Raw genomic sequence first — 17,742 nt, forward strand, 5'->3', positions numbered from 1 at the left:
TTGAATTTTTTTGGGGGATTTAATCTGCACAAATTGAACACTGTAGAAAAGCATTTACCCAAGTGGTATAATCATTGTTACCATTATCTTTCCTTGCTAAATGGTCTCTAGGCAGCAATTGCCAATCTTCACCCCTATTGTGCATAAATGACTTAAGGCAACATGGAGGACCAAGCCAGGCTCCATATCTGGAACCCAACTAAGTGGTGGTTTGACAATGAACCTGGAAACAGTTGCCAGTATCTGGATGTTGCAACAACACGGGCACAATGTTTTTCTCCTAGAGCACCTTGGTTAAAGGCAACATGTTACATATCGAAAAAAGATCACACCTTCAGTCAAGAGCATAATGGCAAAAGCAGACACCAGGCATGCCTTTGACACAGGGACAAATGATCAAACAATCTCCTCTCGACTGTATTCTAGTTTAAGCCCATCTTCAAATACGTTATTGCTCGTGCTAACCTTACGATTGTCTCAAAATGCAAGTGTATATCATGTTTTACATTTTTTTTTAAATGTCACATAGCAAATACTGGTATCAAAATGGTTTCATTGTCAAACAATGTTAAAGTTAAACCCTTAACATGAAGTAGTAGTCATCTGTTTTAAATGACGTGCTGTGAGGTTTCAACCTCTGCTTACTGTAGTTTGCTCTGGTCACCTTTTGCAGGATGGTTAAGTGTCCATCTCTCATGCAAGTGGACATCTGACAGACAGCATTTACACCTGATATTAAAATGCATCGTGATGGTATTGTGCAAAGCCTGTGATCGGATATATTTATTCATCAGTTGTGGGACAGGATTCAACGCAAGCAAGCCACATTGGGGCGGCAGGTAGTCGTGGTTAGAGCGTTGGGCCAGTAACCGAAAGGTTGCTAGATCGAATCCCTGTGCTGACAAGGTAAAAATCTGTCGTTCTGCCCTAGTCATACTCCAAAAGCTATTTTTAACTAAGTGTAAACTGTCAATAAGCAGGAGTCTTCTTCCAGTCAACCTGAGGAGCCTTCTGACATTATGGCCCTGTGTGCATGCCATGAGCTTTTTCTTCAGTGGCAATCAGCCTGCCGTGAGGTCTTCTGGGACTTAGATTCCAAACAGTCTGGAGGGACGTACTCTGGGACTTGGAGTTCATTGTGCTGGCCCACTGGGACGTTGTAGTGGCGGTCATCCTCTGTGACCAGACACACACAGGGCCAGTCTTCTTTATGGTCATCAGGATAATAGGTGACAAACTCCTCGGTGTCTGTCATGTACAGCCTGTAGACCTGGATGGTGCACTGCAAGGCATATCCCAGCAGAAACATCTCCACCTGAAGGAACCAACGAGATACAGAGTTGATGCTTTAAAACATAATTATTACACACTGTATTTAAAAACTGGGCATTAAGATTTAAAATGGGAGTGTTTACATTGTTCAGTTTCCACTTTGAAAATGAGCTTTAATCAGTAGAAACCTCTAAAAAGTACGGTTGTGTAATACATTCTTCCCCGAGACACCGCACTGTCATTGATGATAATAACCTTCAAACCAAAATTAAAAATGTTGTGCTCTGGCTTAAGACCTTCCCAAGAAGGTCACTGAACAATTCAGACAGACCCGGAGGCTTAGACTGGACAGCTGTTAAGTGCCAACAGAACAGATGGTGCGGTGCAACTGTATGCATGTTAGGCTTTGGTTTGTGGGAAAGCTGCACTCCCATCCTACTGTATCCTCCGGTTTGTGATTTACCACCATTTAATTGAACAGGGAACCATGAATGTGTATTCTATAGTCGTACGGCCACAGCTCTGGGGTGAAGTTTCCCCTAGGTAAAAGATCCAGGATTATATCTTTCCCAATCCTAACCAGTAGTGGGGAAAATGCTAAACTGACCCAAAAATCTGCATCTCGGGACAACTTCAGTGCTCACCTGCTCTAGACCCCCGCTGAAACCCACTCGACTCAGGTGGTTGAAGAGGAATGTGCGTGGGCAGTCGGAAGAGTCGCGTGCATAGAGCAGCCAGCAAAAGACGGGCACGTCCCCGCCCTCTTGCATGGTGGTATGGAACTCCGACGCCCGGACCAGCATGAGGAGCTTCAGGGCCTCCAGCAGCCCCAGCTCCTCCTCCCCTCCCTGGAACACACTCTCACACAACCGCCGTCTCTCCTCCATGCTGGAGCAACCCACCGCCGCCTGCCACTGGGCACAACACACAGACATGCCACAGTGTCAACATTACCATGGCTGGAAATAATACACAGCATGTATATTGAATTATTGCCCGTTTCTTGACTGCAATTCACACACGCACTTACTGTCATCATTTAGTGTAAACCATATTGAATATTCAAATTTTGCTCTTTCCGCAACTGCAATTCATGACTTCACTGTCAGTTTTCACCATAATACACAGGTGACAGTGTGCACCATTTTCCCCTTAGTTAGCGATGCTAGGGTACAGCTACCAACCATTTAACGACAGAAGGAGTCTTTGAAGTGTAGAGTGTAATGAACAGAATTCTTCAAGAACTGGAAGAGGCTGTTAGATGGCAGCCTGTAACTTTTGGCAGAGGTCTCAAGTCTACGTCACACATATGTATTAAACTGTTTCCTGAAGACTGAGGGTCCATCTATCCTGTCTCCTGTTTCCAATCAGACTGGTTCAATAAGACACAGCAATCCACAAGGAAGGGTACAGTTGTTGCAGTATACCAAACTATCCTGAAACTGCCATTAAAACCCTCTTCTATATGGCCATAATTACAACCATAAGGATTGGGAATCAGCAACATCTCCATTGACAGTAAAAAGGACATCAGTGTTTGAGTGTTTAAACTAGAGAGCACAGTACATACAGTTGAAGTCAGAAGTTTACATACACCTTAGCCAAATACATTTAAACTCAGTTTCACAATTCCTGACATTTAATCCTAGTAATAATTCCCTGTCTTAGGTCAGTTAGGATCACCACTTTATTTTAAGAATGTGAAATGTCAGAATAATAGTAGAGAATGATTTATTTCAGCTTTTATTTCTTTCAACACATTCTTAGTAGGTCAGAAGTTTACATATACTCAATTAGTATTTGGTAACATTGGCTATAAATTGTTTAACTTGGGTCAAACGTTTCAGGTAGCCTTTCCACAAGCTTCCCACAATAAGTTGGGGGAATTTTGGCCCATTCCTCCTGACAGAGATGGTGTAACTGAGTCAGGTTTGTAGGCCTCCTTGCTCACACACACTTTTTCAGTTCTGCCTACACATTTTCTATAGTATTGAGGTCAGGGCTTTGTGATGGCCACTCCAATACTTTGACTTTGTTGTCCTTAAGCCATTTTGCCACAACTTTGGAAGTATGCTTGGGGTCATTGTCCATTTGGAAGACCCATTTGCGACCAAGCTTTAACTTGCTTCAAAATATCCACATAATTTTCCTTTCCTCATGATGCCTTCTATTTTGTGAAGTGCACGAGTCCCTCCTGCAGCAAAGCACCCCCACAACATGATGCTGCCACCCCCGTGCTTCACGGTTAGGATGGTGTTCTTCGACTTGCAAGCCTCCCACTTTTTCCTCCGAACATAACGATGGTCATTATGGCCAAACAGTTCTATTTTTGTTTCATCAGACCAGAGGGCATTTCTCCAAAAAGTACAATCTTTGTCCCCATGTGCAGTTGCAAACCGTAGTCTGGCTCTTTTATGGCGGTTTTGGAGCAGTGGCTTCTTCCTTGCTGAGCGGCCTTTCAGGTTATGTCGATATAGGACTCGTTTTACTGTGGATAAAGATACTTTGTGCCTGTTTCCTCCAGCATCTTCACAAGGTCCTTTGCTGTTGTTCTGGGATTGATTTGCACTTTTCGCACCAAAGTACGACCATCTCTAGGAGACAGAACGCGTCTCCTTCCTGAGCGGTATGACGGCTGCGTGGTCCCATGGTGTTTATACTTGCATACTATTGTTTGTACAGATGAACGTGGTACTTTTAGGTGTTTGGAAAATGCTCCCAAGGATGAACCAGACTTGTGGAGGTCTACATTTTTTCCCCCTGAGGTCTTGGCTGATTTCTTTTGATTTTCCCATGATGTCAAACAAAGAGGCACTGAGTTTGAAGGTAGGCCTTGAAATACATCCACAGGTACACCTCCAATTGACTCAAATGATGTCAATTAGCCTATCAGAAGCTTCTAAAGCCATTACATAATTTTCTGGAATTTTCTAAGCTGTTTAAAGGCACAGTCAACTTAGTGTATGTAGACTTCTGACCCACTGTAATTGTGATACAGTGAATTATAAGTGAAATAATCTGTCTGTAAACAATTGTTGGAAAAATTACTTGTGTCATGCACAAAGTAGATGTCCTAACCGACTTGCCAAAACTATAGTTTGTTAACAAGACATTTGTGGAGTGGTTGAAAAATGAGTTTTATAACTACTTCAACCTAAGTGTATGTAAACTTCTGACTTCAGCTGTATGGCTGTGGAAGGAAGACATGGGCGGTACCCTGTTCTGGAGGAGTTCCATGTAGCGTTTGAGCTGTTGGACGGCGTCTTCGCTCCCACCCCCCTGTCTGCACTCCGAGGGGAACATCCACTGGCCAATCAGCCCCTCACGTGCCTCCAGCTCCTCCGCCCACTGTGGAGAAGAAACAGGGTTATATTCATTATGCACCAAACAGAAGAAAACAGACACAGGGAAGGAAAACCTAAAACCCCAAAATGTGCTAATTTTAGTTCTGTTGCAAAATCTTTTGCTACGGTGTGCACTAATGAATATGACCCAAGATTAATACAATAAACTAAAGGCAAGCCACACTGACCATCAGCTAATGTCCACTCAACTGTATACTTGCACTTCCACTGAATGTACAGACAGTATGAGGGCTAGTGACTTATATAAAAGTGTCACAGTGTAGTCAGCATCAGTTACGCAAGCATGGTGTACCGTGGAGATGTGTTCGACCTGCAGCCAGACAGGCGGCTGAGTGCTGGTGGAGAGCACCTGGAACAGAGTGGCTCGGAGGGCACAGTAGTTATCGCCTCTCACCCGTCTCAGGCTCTCAAACCTCTGAGACAGCTTAGTGTAACCCTGGGACCAGACAGGAAGAGGGATCTAGGTGAATCATGAACGATTTAGAAGAATGCCTGAAATATTTATTTGGAAATATAAGATCATAATAACTGTCAAATCAACTGACCTTTCTAATAAGGGTACTTTTGGTAGTGTTTCCCTTCCACTCACTCTCACTGTAGGACAGAATGTCCAGCATCGGCTCCAGACTGCATCTGTCCTCAACCTTTGGAACTGAGATATGGAGAAGAAAGTGAGAAGGTGCAAACTAGAATTGTTTCTAAAATATTTTGGGGTGTACCATTTAAAGTGCCAATCCACAGCTGAAACAATAAGAGGGCATACCACCTATTTTTTGGTAAAAAGCTGACGGATGGGTCTGGAGAAATGTATGAAAAATAATAGGAGCTCAGATGCAATAATTGTACAACCGACATTTAGACAGCCAAGCAATCTTCATCAGGGTATAATGACAAACACTACGGGTTACTAGTTTATATAGTTTGGAAGGACACACAGGTATATGTAATCATGGCAGCTGTGGCATATATAGATATATATATATAAAAACATGAATGGATAACATACGATCATAGATACAAATTAGGCTACATAGGCCTACAAACATGATTTACAATGAATAGCAAAATCACAATCACATGAATGGCTTCAGGTCAAACTCTACGTTGAGACCGAAGGGAGCAAGTGCTTTAAATTAAAGATCCAGGAGGCCACTCGTTTTAAACAAATTGTCAAGGTTACCTGGAGAAATGTAACCACAATCAAATTCATAGAGAGTGCTATGGATGCAAGGACTAATCATCAATGATATCATTTTAACCATGTTGAGGATATAAATTTTTTGTTTTACATTTACAATGTTTACTAACATTGAAATAAAACAAGTTTATATTTCCTGGGTTCTGATGGGGTGTGATCGTAACATTATTCAAAAGCTATGCGATCATATCATTCATTTATAAGTAAAACAATTGATCTGACAACTGCAGATTGCCCCTTTAAGGAGACACTTCTGGAAAACAATTCTGGGGAAAATGAAATGATCTGAAAGTGACTGACGTGTGACTTCAAACAGTGCGTCCGGTCCTGCATGTTTGACTGGCCCTTGGGGGAGTTCTTCAGCTCCTCGATACAGGTCTTCCTCCTCACTAAGTGGAAGATAGTTAACAATAATGTAATTACTAACAATTAAATGAGAGACCCATTTTGGCTCTATTATGTGACATCGACACAGATCTGCGGTCAGCTGTGAGGTAATACAAAGCGGGACTTTGACAAACCTAACTTCCAGATCCTCCACAGCTGGACCATATTCCTCCCTCGCATCAGCTAAGGTGCTAGGCCCCTGGTGGGCCTCTTCTTTTGGGTCCTCCTCCCCTCCCATGGCCTCTGTCACAGCAGCATTCTTCCTTCTCCTTTTCCTTTTCATTCTTCTGTTCCTGGCAGTTCTTCCTCTAAGAGGTCTTCCAAAGATGGGACTTCAGTCAATCCACATTGGATATCTCCTTTATCGTCCTCATAGGAGTTCTGACTGGAGAGAAAAGAGTGGATAAAGCCATTGTAGGAAGTGCATGTTTTTGCGAGTCACGTTATACAGGCAGGGATCCCACCGTAAACTTCATGATAAGATATTTATGAAAATAACCTCTTCTGTCATGGTCTGGCCTCAGGCAAGCCATAATGTAAGTAGTGTTCTAATGTTCAACTCTAGAAGACACACGATTCCTCAAGGAGGTAGGTTAAAGTATGTTCACAGGAGAAAACATTATGGAACATAGATCAAATTATAATCATGATAATGGTGAGAAGCCAAAGAGAGATTTCAAAAGGCTTTTCCGGGAGAACAGTAATGTGAGATTGTAAACATGCTCTATGCTGCATTGCTATACCTCAAGAGGCCACTCAGACAGAATAAATCATTCCTTTCGCTCAAACTCAGTTCACTATTAAAATAGTCATGGCATTGACGGCCATGATTACACATTTATACACGGTCATATAGGAAACCTCAGTTGGAGGACTATTTCTTTTTTGCTTCACTTTTAAGAAATGTAGGACAGTGTCCTTTTCACATTACATCATAGCATCTCATCTCTATGTTGAAATTAGTTTTTTTTTTTCAACACCTCAGATATTACTTTTACGGTCTTTGGATGCCCCCTAATGGTGGCAAATGAGAACATCAAAAATGCTTTGTTGTAGTGAACTGTACTTGTTAGTAATTGACAAAGACTATTATATTGCGTCTGCTAAATGACTTAAATGTAAATATTAACAAGATACTTGATTGACCGGTCTAACAATGGAAATACATGTCCTCGAAGATGGAAGGCGGCGAGATCAGGTGGGACCATTCTAGCCAATGTGAAGGCAGATGCGTGTTTGAACAACAGGCCATCTTTGCATCTGTACCATTATAGTGTAACAGTATAACTTTAGTACGTCCCCTCGCCCCGACACGGGCGCGAACCAGGGACCCTCTGCACACATCAACAACTGACACCCACGAAGCGTCGTTACCCATCGCTCCACAAAAGCCGCGGCCCTTGCAGAGCAAGGTGCAACACTACTTCTAGGTTTCAGAGCAAGTGACGTAACTGATTGAAACGCTAGTAGCGCGTACCCGCTAACTAGCTAGCCATTTCACATCCGTTACACTAGCACCTGACAGAATGGGAAGCGCCAATGAGGCAATCAGCATTTTAAAGTAGTACATTTTCCTTCTTCATTGGCCGATTGCTCCTAACTCATAGGCATCCCCACCCTGTTGGCTACTTTAAGATGGTGGAAGCAGTCAATGGCACTGTCCATGTTAAAACGGGCTATACCCATGATTAGTCCTCTCTATGACAACATGCACAACTCCCGATATAAATTAGATGTTTTCAACGTTGCCAAAATGCCACGTGCGTCCACTTATAAATCAGTGCATTTGTAACAACCTAACCATTACCAAACTTATTTTCGATAAAATAAGCCTCACAGTAGCAATTACATTTTTTGTTGACCAAATTCCTCACTCTTGCGTCGCCTCTTCCTTTCCGGTACTGAGATGTATGGCAGAGACTCACTAGGCACGGCTCTCCCCACGAATGCGCACCGACTCCCGCCAATTCGCGCATTCATTGATTCAATAACCACGTTTCGATCTACCAGTGTATGCGAGTAAAGTCATACCGTATCTAAAAAATACAATTTACAAAAGCTGTGATGGAAACGGGACGTTTCAGTACAATTGTATAAATGCAGACAGAATTTGTTCGATATGGTGCGATCTCAGTGTTGGTTAAATTCATTATGTGAGAAATGGCAGTGGAAACGCCTTTATGAGCAAATATTGATCATATCGAATTAAAGTGGACGCCGATTGTCCCCCCACTACGACTCGGGAAACCATGCAGTTTATTAGGCTACAGATGAAAAAAGTGATGAACTTCACAGGGTGGCGGAAGTGCATAGTGATCAGTTTGATGTTCCTTTCCAATAACTATCAAGGGTTTTATTCTGGTGACATAATCGATGCTTGACTGCCATTTGACAAATATTCCCCTTTACCCATAATCTCATCACGTAGACTAGCCTACCCGCACTGTATCTCCGAATTGTTGGCTATAGTGTACATGCCAAGACAACAGTAGGCACATTTGCTTTTTTAACGCAACAGTTTGTGACAAAACCATCCCGCACTGATTTTTATTCTCAACAAACACCACTGATTGGAAAATGTGCACATTTTGCAGATTTTCTAATATTCACATGAAAATCTGTCACCAATTGGATGGAAACCAGCTAATGTGTCAATCGTGTGCCCTTTGACAATGTTTATACATTCGCGGTTAAATATATTGGCCTACTCAGTATTAAAGTTACCGTTAATACCCGCATTTCCCCAGTCATTTTAGAATGTTAGTGTTACGGCAGGTAGCCTATTTTAGAATGCACTGGGTGAGGAAGAAGGTGATACAAGGTGTAGGTGTCCCGGTAAGAGGACAAGGATAGGAGAGACACTTAAGGATCTGGTTTAGCTCCCATTTCCCCCCCCAAACAATTCCATGTGTGTGCATTTAAAAAAAAAAAAACATTTGCATCTTCATATTGTATATCTTAAGCATAATACCAATATTCCTTGTCATTCATATTTCAACAATCTCAGAGCCAGTAGCCAAACCATAATTATAATCAAACCCATCATTTCCATTACATAATTCTTAACCCATAATTCCCAAATGCATTTACAAAATAGATTAAATCATAAATGTAAAATAAGATCATTTCGATACATATCCAACATTACTATCCATACATTCTAACGCAAATAACAACAGTGTGTCTTTAAATGCACACGGAATGACACAAATTAAAGGAAAATGTAAACAATACTGCAGGTTACTCACGTGGGATATTGGATTAAGAAAATAAAAGGGATAAATTCTGGAGAGTTTTAAGAGCATGGATGGTTTGTAACTGTCTTTTAGTTCAAAGGTACTCAGGTACTTAACGGGTAGCTGCTTTTAGCAACGCCGGTGTATTTACATACACTAGCGTTGCTTTCAATTGTATTGGGCTGAACAAAAACAGTCCGATTGGCACACGTGTTTTTCTGATGCTGATTAGAAACACGAGATTTCAGTCTTGGAAGTGTGTTTCCTGACCGATTTTGCGTTTGGTTAATGAGGTTTGTCCCCCATGAGACACTTTCACTTCCTCAAAATCACAGGAATTCGTCTAAGATAATTACAGATTTCTCTAGTTTACGTTTTTGCTGAGGATGTTTTAGATCTAACTAAGGTGTTTGGTGGAGTATTTATCAAGTAAAAAAAATGCGCAACGTGTTGTCTTATGTAAACAAGGTCGGAGCTGCTGGGCAGGTCTGTCTCGCTGTCTATGCTATTGGATAGAGAGCAATCACCGCAGTTGTTCACCCCATGTAAGTGGGCATATGGACATCTTCAAATCAAATCCCAACCTTAAATGTACCTGTTGTGACGCACGGATGTTCCAAAATGATCATATTTACACTTTGTAGTCTGTTTAAAAATACTGCTTTTGTAAAACCAAACACAATTGAAAGCAATGCTAGTTTATGTAAATACACCAGCGTTGATAAAAGCAGCTAGGTAACGGGTTGGAGGTGCGCTCAGAGGTGCCCACAATTAAAGGGACAGTTCCCTAAAAAGTATAAGAAAATGAGAGCCTTTCCTACAGTTTGTTTACAGTCATTTCTGTTAATTCATTGAATATATTACATACATGTTCTCTTCTCATTCTCATAGTGGAAACGTACATTGTTTGGAGAGCTCAAACTGTGTAACACTTCAATTATTTTTACCAGTTCTGTCCATTTATTCATTTTCTTAGTTTGAAAAATGTTCAATTGTAAAATGACTAATAAATACATTAACAGAAATGTATGTAACCAAATGACTGGGATTAACAGTACATTTACAGTTGATTCGGAAAGTATTTCAGTCCCCTCAACTTTTTCCACATTTCGTTATGTTACAGCGTTATTCTAAGATGGATGAAATTGTTATTTTCCATCAATCTACACACAATACCCCATAAATGACAAAGAAAAACAAGTTTTCAAATGTTTTTTTTTTTTTAAACGGAAATATCTCAATTACATAAGTATTCAGACCCTTTACTCAGTACTTTGTTGGAGCCCCTTTGGCAGCGATTACAGCTTGGGTATGATCGGGTTAGTGTTCCCTCACGGCCATATCTCCATGTTACAGCGCTTGTTTACGGAAAACAAGAGGCGATCACCTGTGCTAATTAGTTATCAGCATGTTCCGAGCACCTGTATGTAAGCATAACTTGGGAATTGTAGTTTTGTCGGCTGGAGCCACCCATAGCTATATGAATCTGTGCAAAACTGCAACAGTAAGTATCTTTTATTTGAAGGATTCTTTCACGCTGATTAATAACCTTTTCTCAATAGGGGGGCGCCATTTCGACTTTGTAAAAATTCGTTCCCAAATTAAACTGCCTCGTACTCAATTCTTGCTCGTACAATATGCATATTATTATTACTATTGGATAGAAAACACTCTCTAGTTTCTAAAACCGTTTGAATTATATCTGTGAGTAAAACAGAACTCAAGTTGCAGCTAACTTCCTGTCAGGAAGTGAGAAATCTGAAATAGGGCACTGTTCCAGGGTCAGTTTATTAATTTGCATGTAATCTATGGGTCGACATGCACTGCATACGCCTTCCCCTAGATGTCAGTAAGCAGTGAGAATTGGAATGGGGTGTCTAGGTAGATCTGAGGCCGTACAAAAGCTCTTGGAACCGGGTGTGCAGTCTTTTCAACGTTCGTCATGGCGCAAGACAGACCTCAGGATTGCATTCTGAAAAGCTCTCGTTATAGGCGTTAGATATATCCGGCTCTGATTTTATTCGATATAGGTGTTAAAAACATCATAATGTAGTTATTTTAAACCGAGTTATCAGTTTATATCAGTACATTGCGATTTTCGGTTTTCTATTTGTGCTGCGTTATGGTGAGTTGGACACGTCTTCGCCACATGGCTAATGTTTGCTGCTAATTCCAAAGTTGAAGACGACAATCTACAACCGAGCAACGATTATTCTGGACAAAGGACAACTTGCACAAGATTCTGATGGAAGCTCATCAAATAGTAAGAACTATTTATGATGTTAATTCGTATTTCTGTTGAAAAATGTTAAACTATTATTCCGCCATTAATTTCGGTGCGGTCTCGCTTTAACGCACGCTGTATGTCGTAGTAACGTTAATTTTAAAAATCTAACACAGCGGTTGCATTAAGAACTAATGTATCTTTCATTTGCTGTCCAACCTGTATTTTTTAGTCAAGTTTATGATTAGTTATTGATTAGATTAGGTGCCTCTCCCAAGATTTCTCCTGACATTTTGTTTGCAGTTTGGCTACTATTCTCATTGTATAACCACGATTTGTGCCGCTAAATATGCACATTTTCGAACAAACCATATATGTGTTGTGTAATATGATGTTATAGGACTGTCATCTGATGAAGTTTTGAGAAGGTTAGTGAAAAATGTAATATCTTTTGCTGGTTTATTCGCTATCGCTAACGTGCATGAATCAATGCTGCTGTGTGGTTGGCTATTGTAGTAAGCTAATATAATCCTATATTGTGTTTTCGCTGTAAAACAAAATATTGGCTGGATTCACAAGATGTTTGTCTTTCATTTGCTGTACGCTGTGTATTTTTCATAAATGTTTTATGATGAGTATTTAGGTAATTCACGTTGGTCTCTGTAGTTATTCTAGCTGCTTTGGTGAGATTTTGTGATGGTGGCTGCAATGTAAAACTATGATTTATACCTGAAATATGCACATTTTTCGAACAAAACATATGCTATACAATAAATATGTTATCAGACTGTCATCTGATGAAGTTGTTTCTTGGTTAGTGACTATTTATATCTTTATTTGGTCGAATTTGTGATAGCTACCTATGCAGTAAAAAAATGGGAGGAAAAAAAGTTGGGTCTTTTGCTATGGTGGTTAGCTAATAGAAATACATAGTGTCTTCCCTGTAAAACATTTTAAAAATCAGAAATGATGGCTGGATTCACAAGATGTGTATCTTTCATCTGGTGTCTTGGACTTGTGATTTCATGACATTTAGATGCTAGTATTTACTTGTGGCGCTATGCTAGGCTATGCTAGTCAGCTTTTTTACTGATGAGGGTGCTCCCGGATCCGGGATGAGTACCAAGTAAAAGTTAAAGAAAGTGCCATATGTTTCAAAAGCCATAACAAGCAATGATTGACGTTTAAACACAGCGTCGGGATTGTAGCTCACATGAGGCAGTCGTGGGCAAAGCTAATGGCTGAGAACTGTAGGGAGAAGGAATAATCCAGCATAGTTTTAGGGCCAGGTGAGCCCAATATTGGACTAAAGAAGGGTAACGTGCACTGCATCGCAGTGCTAGCTGCGCCACCAGAGTCTCCGGGTTCGCGCCCAGGCTCTGTCGCAGCCGGCCGCGACCGGGAGGTCTGTGGGGCGACGCACAATTGGGCTAGCGTCGTCCGGGTTAGGGAGGGTTTGGCCGGTAGGGATATCCTTGTCTCATCGCGCTCCAGCGACTCCTGTGGCGGGCCGGGCGCAGTGCGCGCTAACCAAGGGGGCCAGGTGCACGGTGTTTCCTCCGACACATTGGTGCGGCTGGCTTCCGGGTTGGAGGCGCGCTGTGTTAAGAAGCAGTGCGGCTTGGTTGGGTTGTGCTTCGGAGGATGCGTGGCTTTCGACCTTCGTCTCTCCCGAGCCCGTACGGGAGTTGTAGCGATGAAACAAGATAGTAATTACTAGCGATTGGATACCACGAAAATTGGGGAGAAAAGGGCTTAAAAAAAAATAATTAAAAAAATAATAAAAAGAACGGTAACGTTACTCCTTAGTCCAAGGACCTTACATGTCCTGTTTAAAGGGTGAATTGGCTCTGGAAGCCAAAACAGCCAAATACTCCATCTAAACATGAATCGGTTTTCAATTGTGGTACAATTCTACCAGGGCCGGGCTGCTCATTAGGGCGTCATTTTCTGAGTTAAACTGACCAAGATGTACCTCCAACAACACATAAAACGACACATAATTCTTCCCAAAAACAATGACAATTTCTCCCCACCAGTGGTATTTGCCCTTTTTAGGTGGGCGCTGATACCGCCCTGGGATAAGCAGTGCTCACTTTATCAAAGGAAAGGACGCCAAATATTTATTTTGTCAATTCCCAGCGTGGCTCACCATGGAGCTGTTGGAGAGACCATCTCTGCAGCACTCCACCAATATTCCGCCCCAAAAAAAAAACTTAAAAAAATCATGTAGCAGATATAGCATATGGTAGAAAGAGTATGTGCCCTTTTCTGTAGCCTACAGGCTGGAGATAAAATGTATGACAATGTAATGAGAAGTAAACTTATTGCATTAGGTTTCTACGATCAAATAGCCTGACCTAAATGTTGCCCAATCAACAACAACAAAAATGTGGTGATATGTTAACAAACAACATCCTAAAAACAGGACAGGTCAAAGTAAAATGGCCAAATCAGGCTACTCACAACTGCTGTCCAGGAGTTTCATCCCGTGGGCTAAATTGTCATAACTGGTTTCATGCTTGTATCTACCAATTTTTTTTATAAGCTGTTCATAGCTAAAAATACACTTCTGCATTTCCTGCTGTGTAAACACATTGCAAATAGACAATGGATAACTCCTCTTGATAAAGTTGGGTAGCTGATTCAGAGATCAGTGGAAAAAAAGTTGTTGGACTAACATTACTTCCTGCACACGGTTGCCCGGAGTGACTTGACAACAGGTCAAACAAGCTGTAGCTAGCTACAAACCAAACGGAAAAGACATGCTACCGTGAAGCGTTCATCCATATATGGGTAAGAGTCTGCTAACATTTTCATATATTAAGTTTCTAATTTAGTCAGAAAGTCATCTTCATTGCAAGATAAAGCATACTGTTAGCTAGATAGCGAACGTTAGCTTGCCAGCTAACATTACGTGTATGATCTGTGTAGTAATATTATTCGTATCTCAGAAAGCCATCTGCATTGTTAGTTATAGCCTAATGTTAGCTAGCTAACATCAAACCTAGTTGGTTAGCTTTAGCTACATGCAGATTCATACTCCAGCATTTCATGGATGGTGGCTAGCTACTGTATGCCAATCATTTTGTACTGTAGCTATGGGTGGGATTATGGTAAATTGTTTAGCTAGCTAGCTACCTGTCTAAACAAAAGACTCCACAAGAAAATGATTACATGACCCATGAAGTTAGCCAGGTGTGTCTGGGGGTTATTACAGCCATCTTTTGTATTTCATGAACATGTCTAGACAATAGTGACCCATCCACAGCTAGATATGGCTGGGAGGGTGGTTATAGCATTTCCTTCACATGACCCATCAATTTAGACAAGTGTCTGTGTAAGCATCATCTAATAATTATACTATATTTTTATCTGGACACTTTCAATGTCGGATCATCTAGGCCAAGGACTAGATAAAGTGTATTTTTACATGGAGTTCTGCCTTATTGTAGGCTACTACTTTCACCACTTTTAGTCTTTGGTTGGTTACCTTAGAGATGGTTGGGGCTAAGGCTTAAGAGGGTGTGAACGATGCTGAATAGGTGTAGGCAAAGAAGAGCTCTCCAGTAGCTTTACCAAAACATTCCAAAGGCCAAGTGGGGTTACAAGTTTATCAACTTTCAAAGCAGAATTATTTTCCCCATTTCTCCCCAACTGCAGTGTATGATATACCATTTTGTTGCTCTGAGTCCAATGTAAAAAAATAAATAAAAAAAACATTACAAATTTTGCTACATAAGATCGAATCGAGACGTTGGATCACAAATGGTAGGCATACCTCAAATTCAATTTCAGACGACACTGTAGGCTATACCCCAGTAAGCACAGACCGACGCTGGCGCCTTTTAGATGTTTTTTTTTGTTGCTCTGTCCGTGAGTCTTTTTTGGTACAATCTGGACCGGCCTTGATTTCCACGTCCACGGACGTTGGTTTTTGGTCTGAATCAATCATAGACGTCTATGTTTGGTTCAGATTTTGTCCTGTATGGACCAGCCTTGATTTTCCTTAAACGTAGATGTCTATAAATGACATCTTTTCAACTTTCATTCAGAACCCAAATTGAACATACGGAAAAATAGGTATTTTAGGACGTCTTTTCAACGTAATTGTCCTTACTGGGACTATTCTAGTAAGGGCAACAATGTGTCTCCCCTAGGGCGGCAGAATGGCCAGGACCAACCCTGGGTTCTACATTGAACAAAAATATAAACGCAACAATTTCAAAGATTTTACTGAGTTACAGTTCATATAAGGAAATCAATCAATTGAAATAAATAGAGGCCCTAATCTATGGATTTCACATGACCGAGAATACAGATATGCATTTGTTGGTCACAGATAACATAATAAAAAGGTAGAGGTGTGGGTCAGAAAACCAGTCAGTAGCTGACCATTTGCCTCATGCACACATCTCCTTCCAATAGAGTTGATCATGCTGTTGATTGTTGCCTGTGGAATGTTGTCCCATTCCTCTTCAATGGCTGTGCGAAGTTGCTGGATATTGGTGGGAACTGGAACACGCTGTCATACATTCCGATCAAGAGCATCTCAAAACATGCTCAATGGGTGACATCTGGTGAGAATGCAGGCCATTGAAGAACTAGGACATGTAGCTGTACTGATGCTTGCGACTTGTGGCAGTACATTAGCATTCTGAAACATGAAGTGATGGCAGCGCATGAATGGCACGACAATGGGCAACAGGATCGTGCGGCGCACAATTGGCCCAGCGTCGTCCGCGTTAAGGGAGCGTTTGGCCACTAAGGATATCCTTGTCCCATCGTGCACGCTGACACAGTCGCCAGGTGTACAGTGTTTTTCCTCCGACACATTGGTTCGGCTGGCTTCCGGGTTAAGTGGGCATTGTGTCAAGAAGCAGTGCGGCTTGGTTTGGTTGTGTTTCAGGGGATGCACAGCTCTCGACCTTCGCCTCTCCCGGGTCCGTACGGGAGTTGCAGCGATGACACAAGACTAACTACCAATTGGATACCACGAAATTGGGGAGAAAAAGGTTAAAAATATATAATAATAATTGCCATTGATAAAATGCAATTGTGTTGGTTGTCGTAACTTATGCCTGCCCATACCGTAACCCCACCATGTGGAAATCTGTTCACAACGTTGATATCAGCAAACCGCTCACCCATACAACGCCATCTACCCGGTGCAGTTGAAACACGGGATTCATCAACGAAGCGCACACATCTCCAGAGTGCCAGTGACCATCGAAGGTGAGCATATGTCCACTGAAGTCAGTTTCCCTGAGACAGTTTCTAACAGTTTGTGCAGAAATTATTTTGTTGTCCAAACCCACAGTTTCATCAGCTGTCCAGGTGGCTGGTCTCAGAGATCCCACAGGGGAAGAAGACAGATGTGGAGGTCCTGGGCCGACAGCATTTTCAGTGGACACACGTTTGTGACGTCTGTCTTCACACAATTAGCACAGGTAGTCTGTTTTCCGTAAACAAGCGCTATAACATCGACTTATGGCCGTGTGGGAACCCTAACCGTATAAAGAGGTATCAATTTCACTTTTTGTTAATGATTTCTCGCGCAGTCCTTATGATTCCAAACCCGTACCGCAAGCGATGCGTGTTAATGTTCAGACCGACCGTTGGCGGCTCGTTAACAAAACACCGCCCTACAGAAGACTGCTTCGTCCAATGACGTGTAATGTAATTGAACTGAAAGTGCTAGGTTAGCATGTTCCCTTCCTTGTAACAAGTTAGCACAGCTAATCTAGCATGCTAATGTAACAGTTTGTTACAAACACCATGCGCTTCAAGACAAAACAGAGTTCAGAGTTCTGACAGCTCAGGTTTCAGATTGTATTCCTGGCAGTCAAGACACAGTTACCGCATATACTAAGTATATATATATATCCATGCTTGACGTACACTCGAGACAAGTCTACTTACGTTTAACGCTTCCAAAACATATTTTACACAGGTGTCCCACTTGCAAAAATGCTATATAGCCACCAGTTGATAAACGCCGTGGTGCTGTGTGCATAGGACGTATATGATAGCGCAAGACCAACGTTTCCTCAGCGACAT

The 17,742-nt window shown here is 41.6% G+C and overlaps 1 protein-coding gene across 5 annotated transcripts; it reads right to left on the bottom strand.

Moving 5' to 3' along the window:
• On the bottom strand, positions 1 to 17,742 carry LOC139583813 (ubiquitin thioesterase otulin-like). Of its 5 annotated transcripts, none has more exons than XM_071415327.1 (8): positions 17,605 to 17,742; positions 6,357 to 6,607; positions 6,136 to 6,224; positions 5,183 to 5,289; positions 4,930 to 5,073; positions 4,489 to 4,620; positions 1,917 to 2,186; positions 1 to 1,315 (listed from the first exon to the last, which is right to left on the bottom strand). In XM_071415327.1, exons 2-8 carry the CDS (start codon positions 6,503 to 6,505, stop codon positions 1,052 to 1,054), a joined length of 1,155 nt encoding a protein of 384 aa, XP_071271428.1. In that variant the 5' UTR covers positions 6,506 to 6,607; positions 17,605 to 17,742; the 3' UTR covers positions 1 to 1,051. The 5 variants fall into 5 exon arrangements, with proteins under 5 accessions (XP_071271428.1, XP_071271426.1, XP_071271427.1 ...); XM_071415325.1 differs by having other exon boundaries at positions 4,930 to 5,097; XM_071415326.1 differs by lacking the exon at positions 17,605 to 17,742 and adding an exon at positions 16,830 to 16,954 and having other exon boundaries at positions 4,930 to 5,097.

Source organism: Salvelinus alpinus, chromosome 8, assembly GCF_045679555.1.
Source record: "Salvelinus alpinus chromosome 8, SLU_Salpinus.1, whole genome shotgun sequence".
Lineage (NCBI taxonomy): Eukaryota > Metazoa > Chordata > Actinopteri > Salmoniformes > Salmonidae > Salvelinus > Salvelinus alpinus.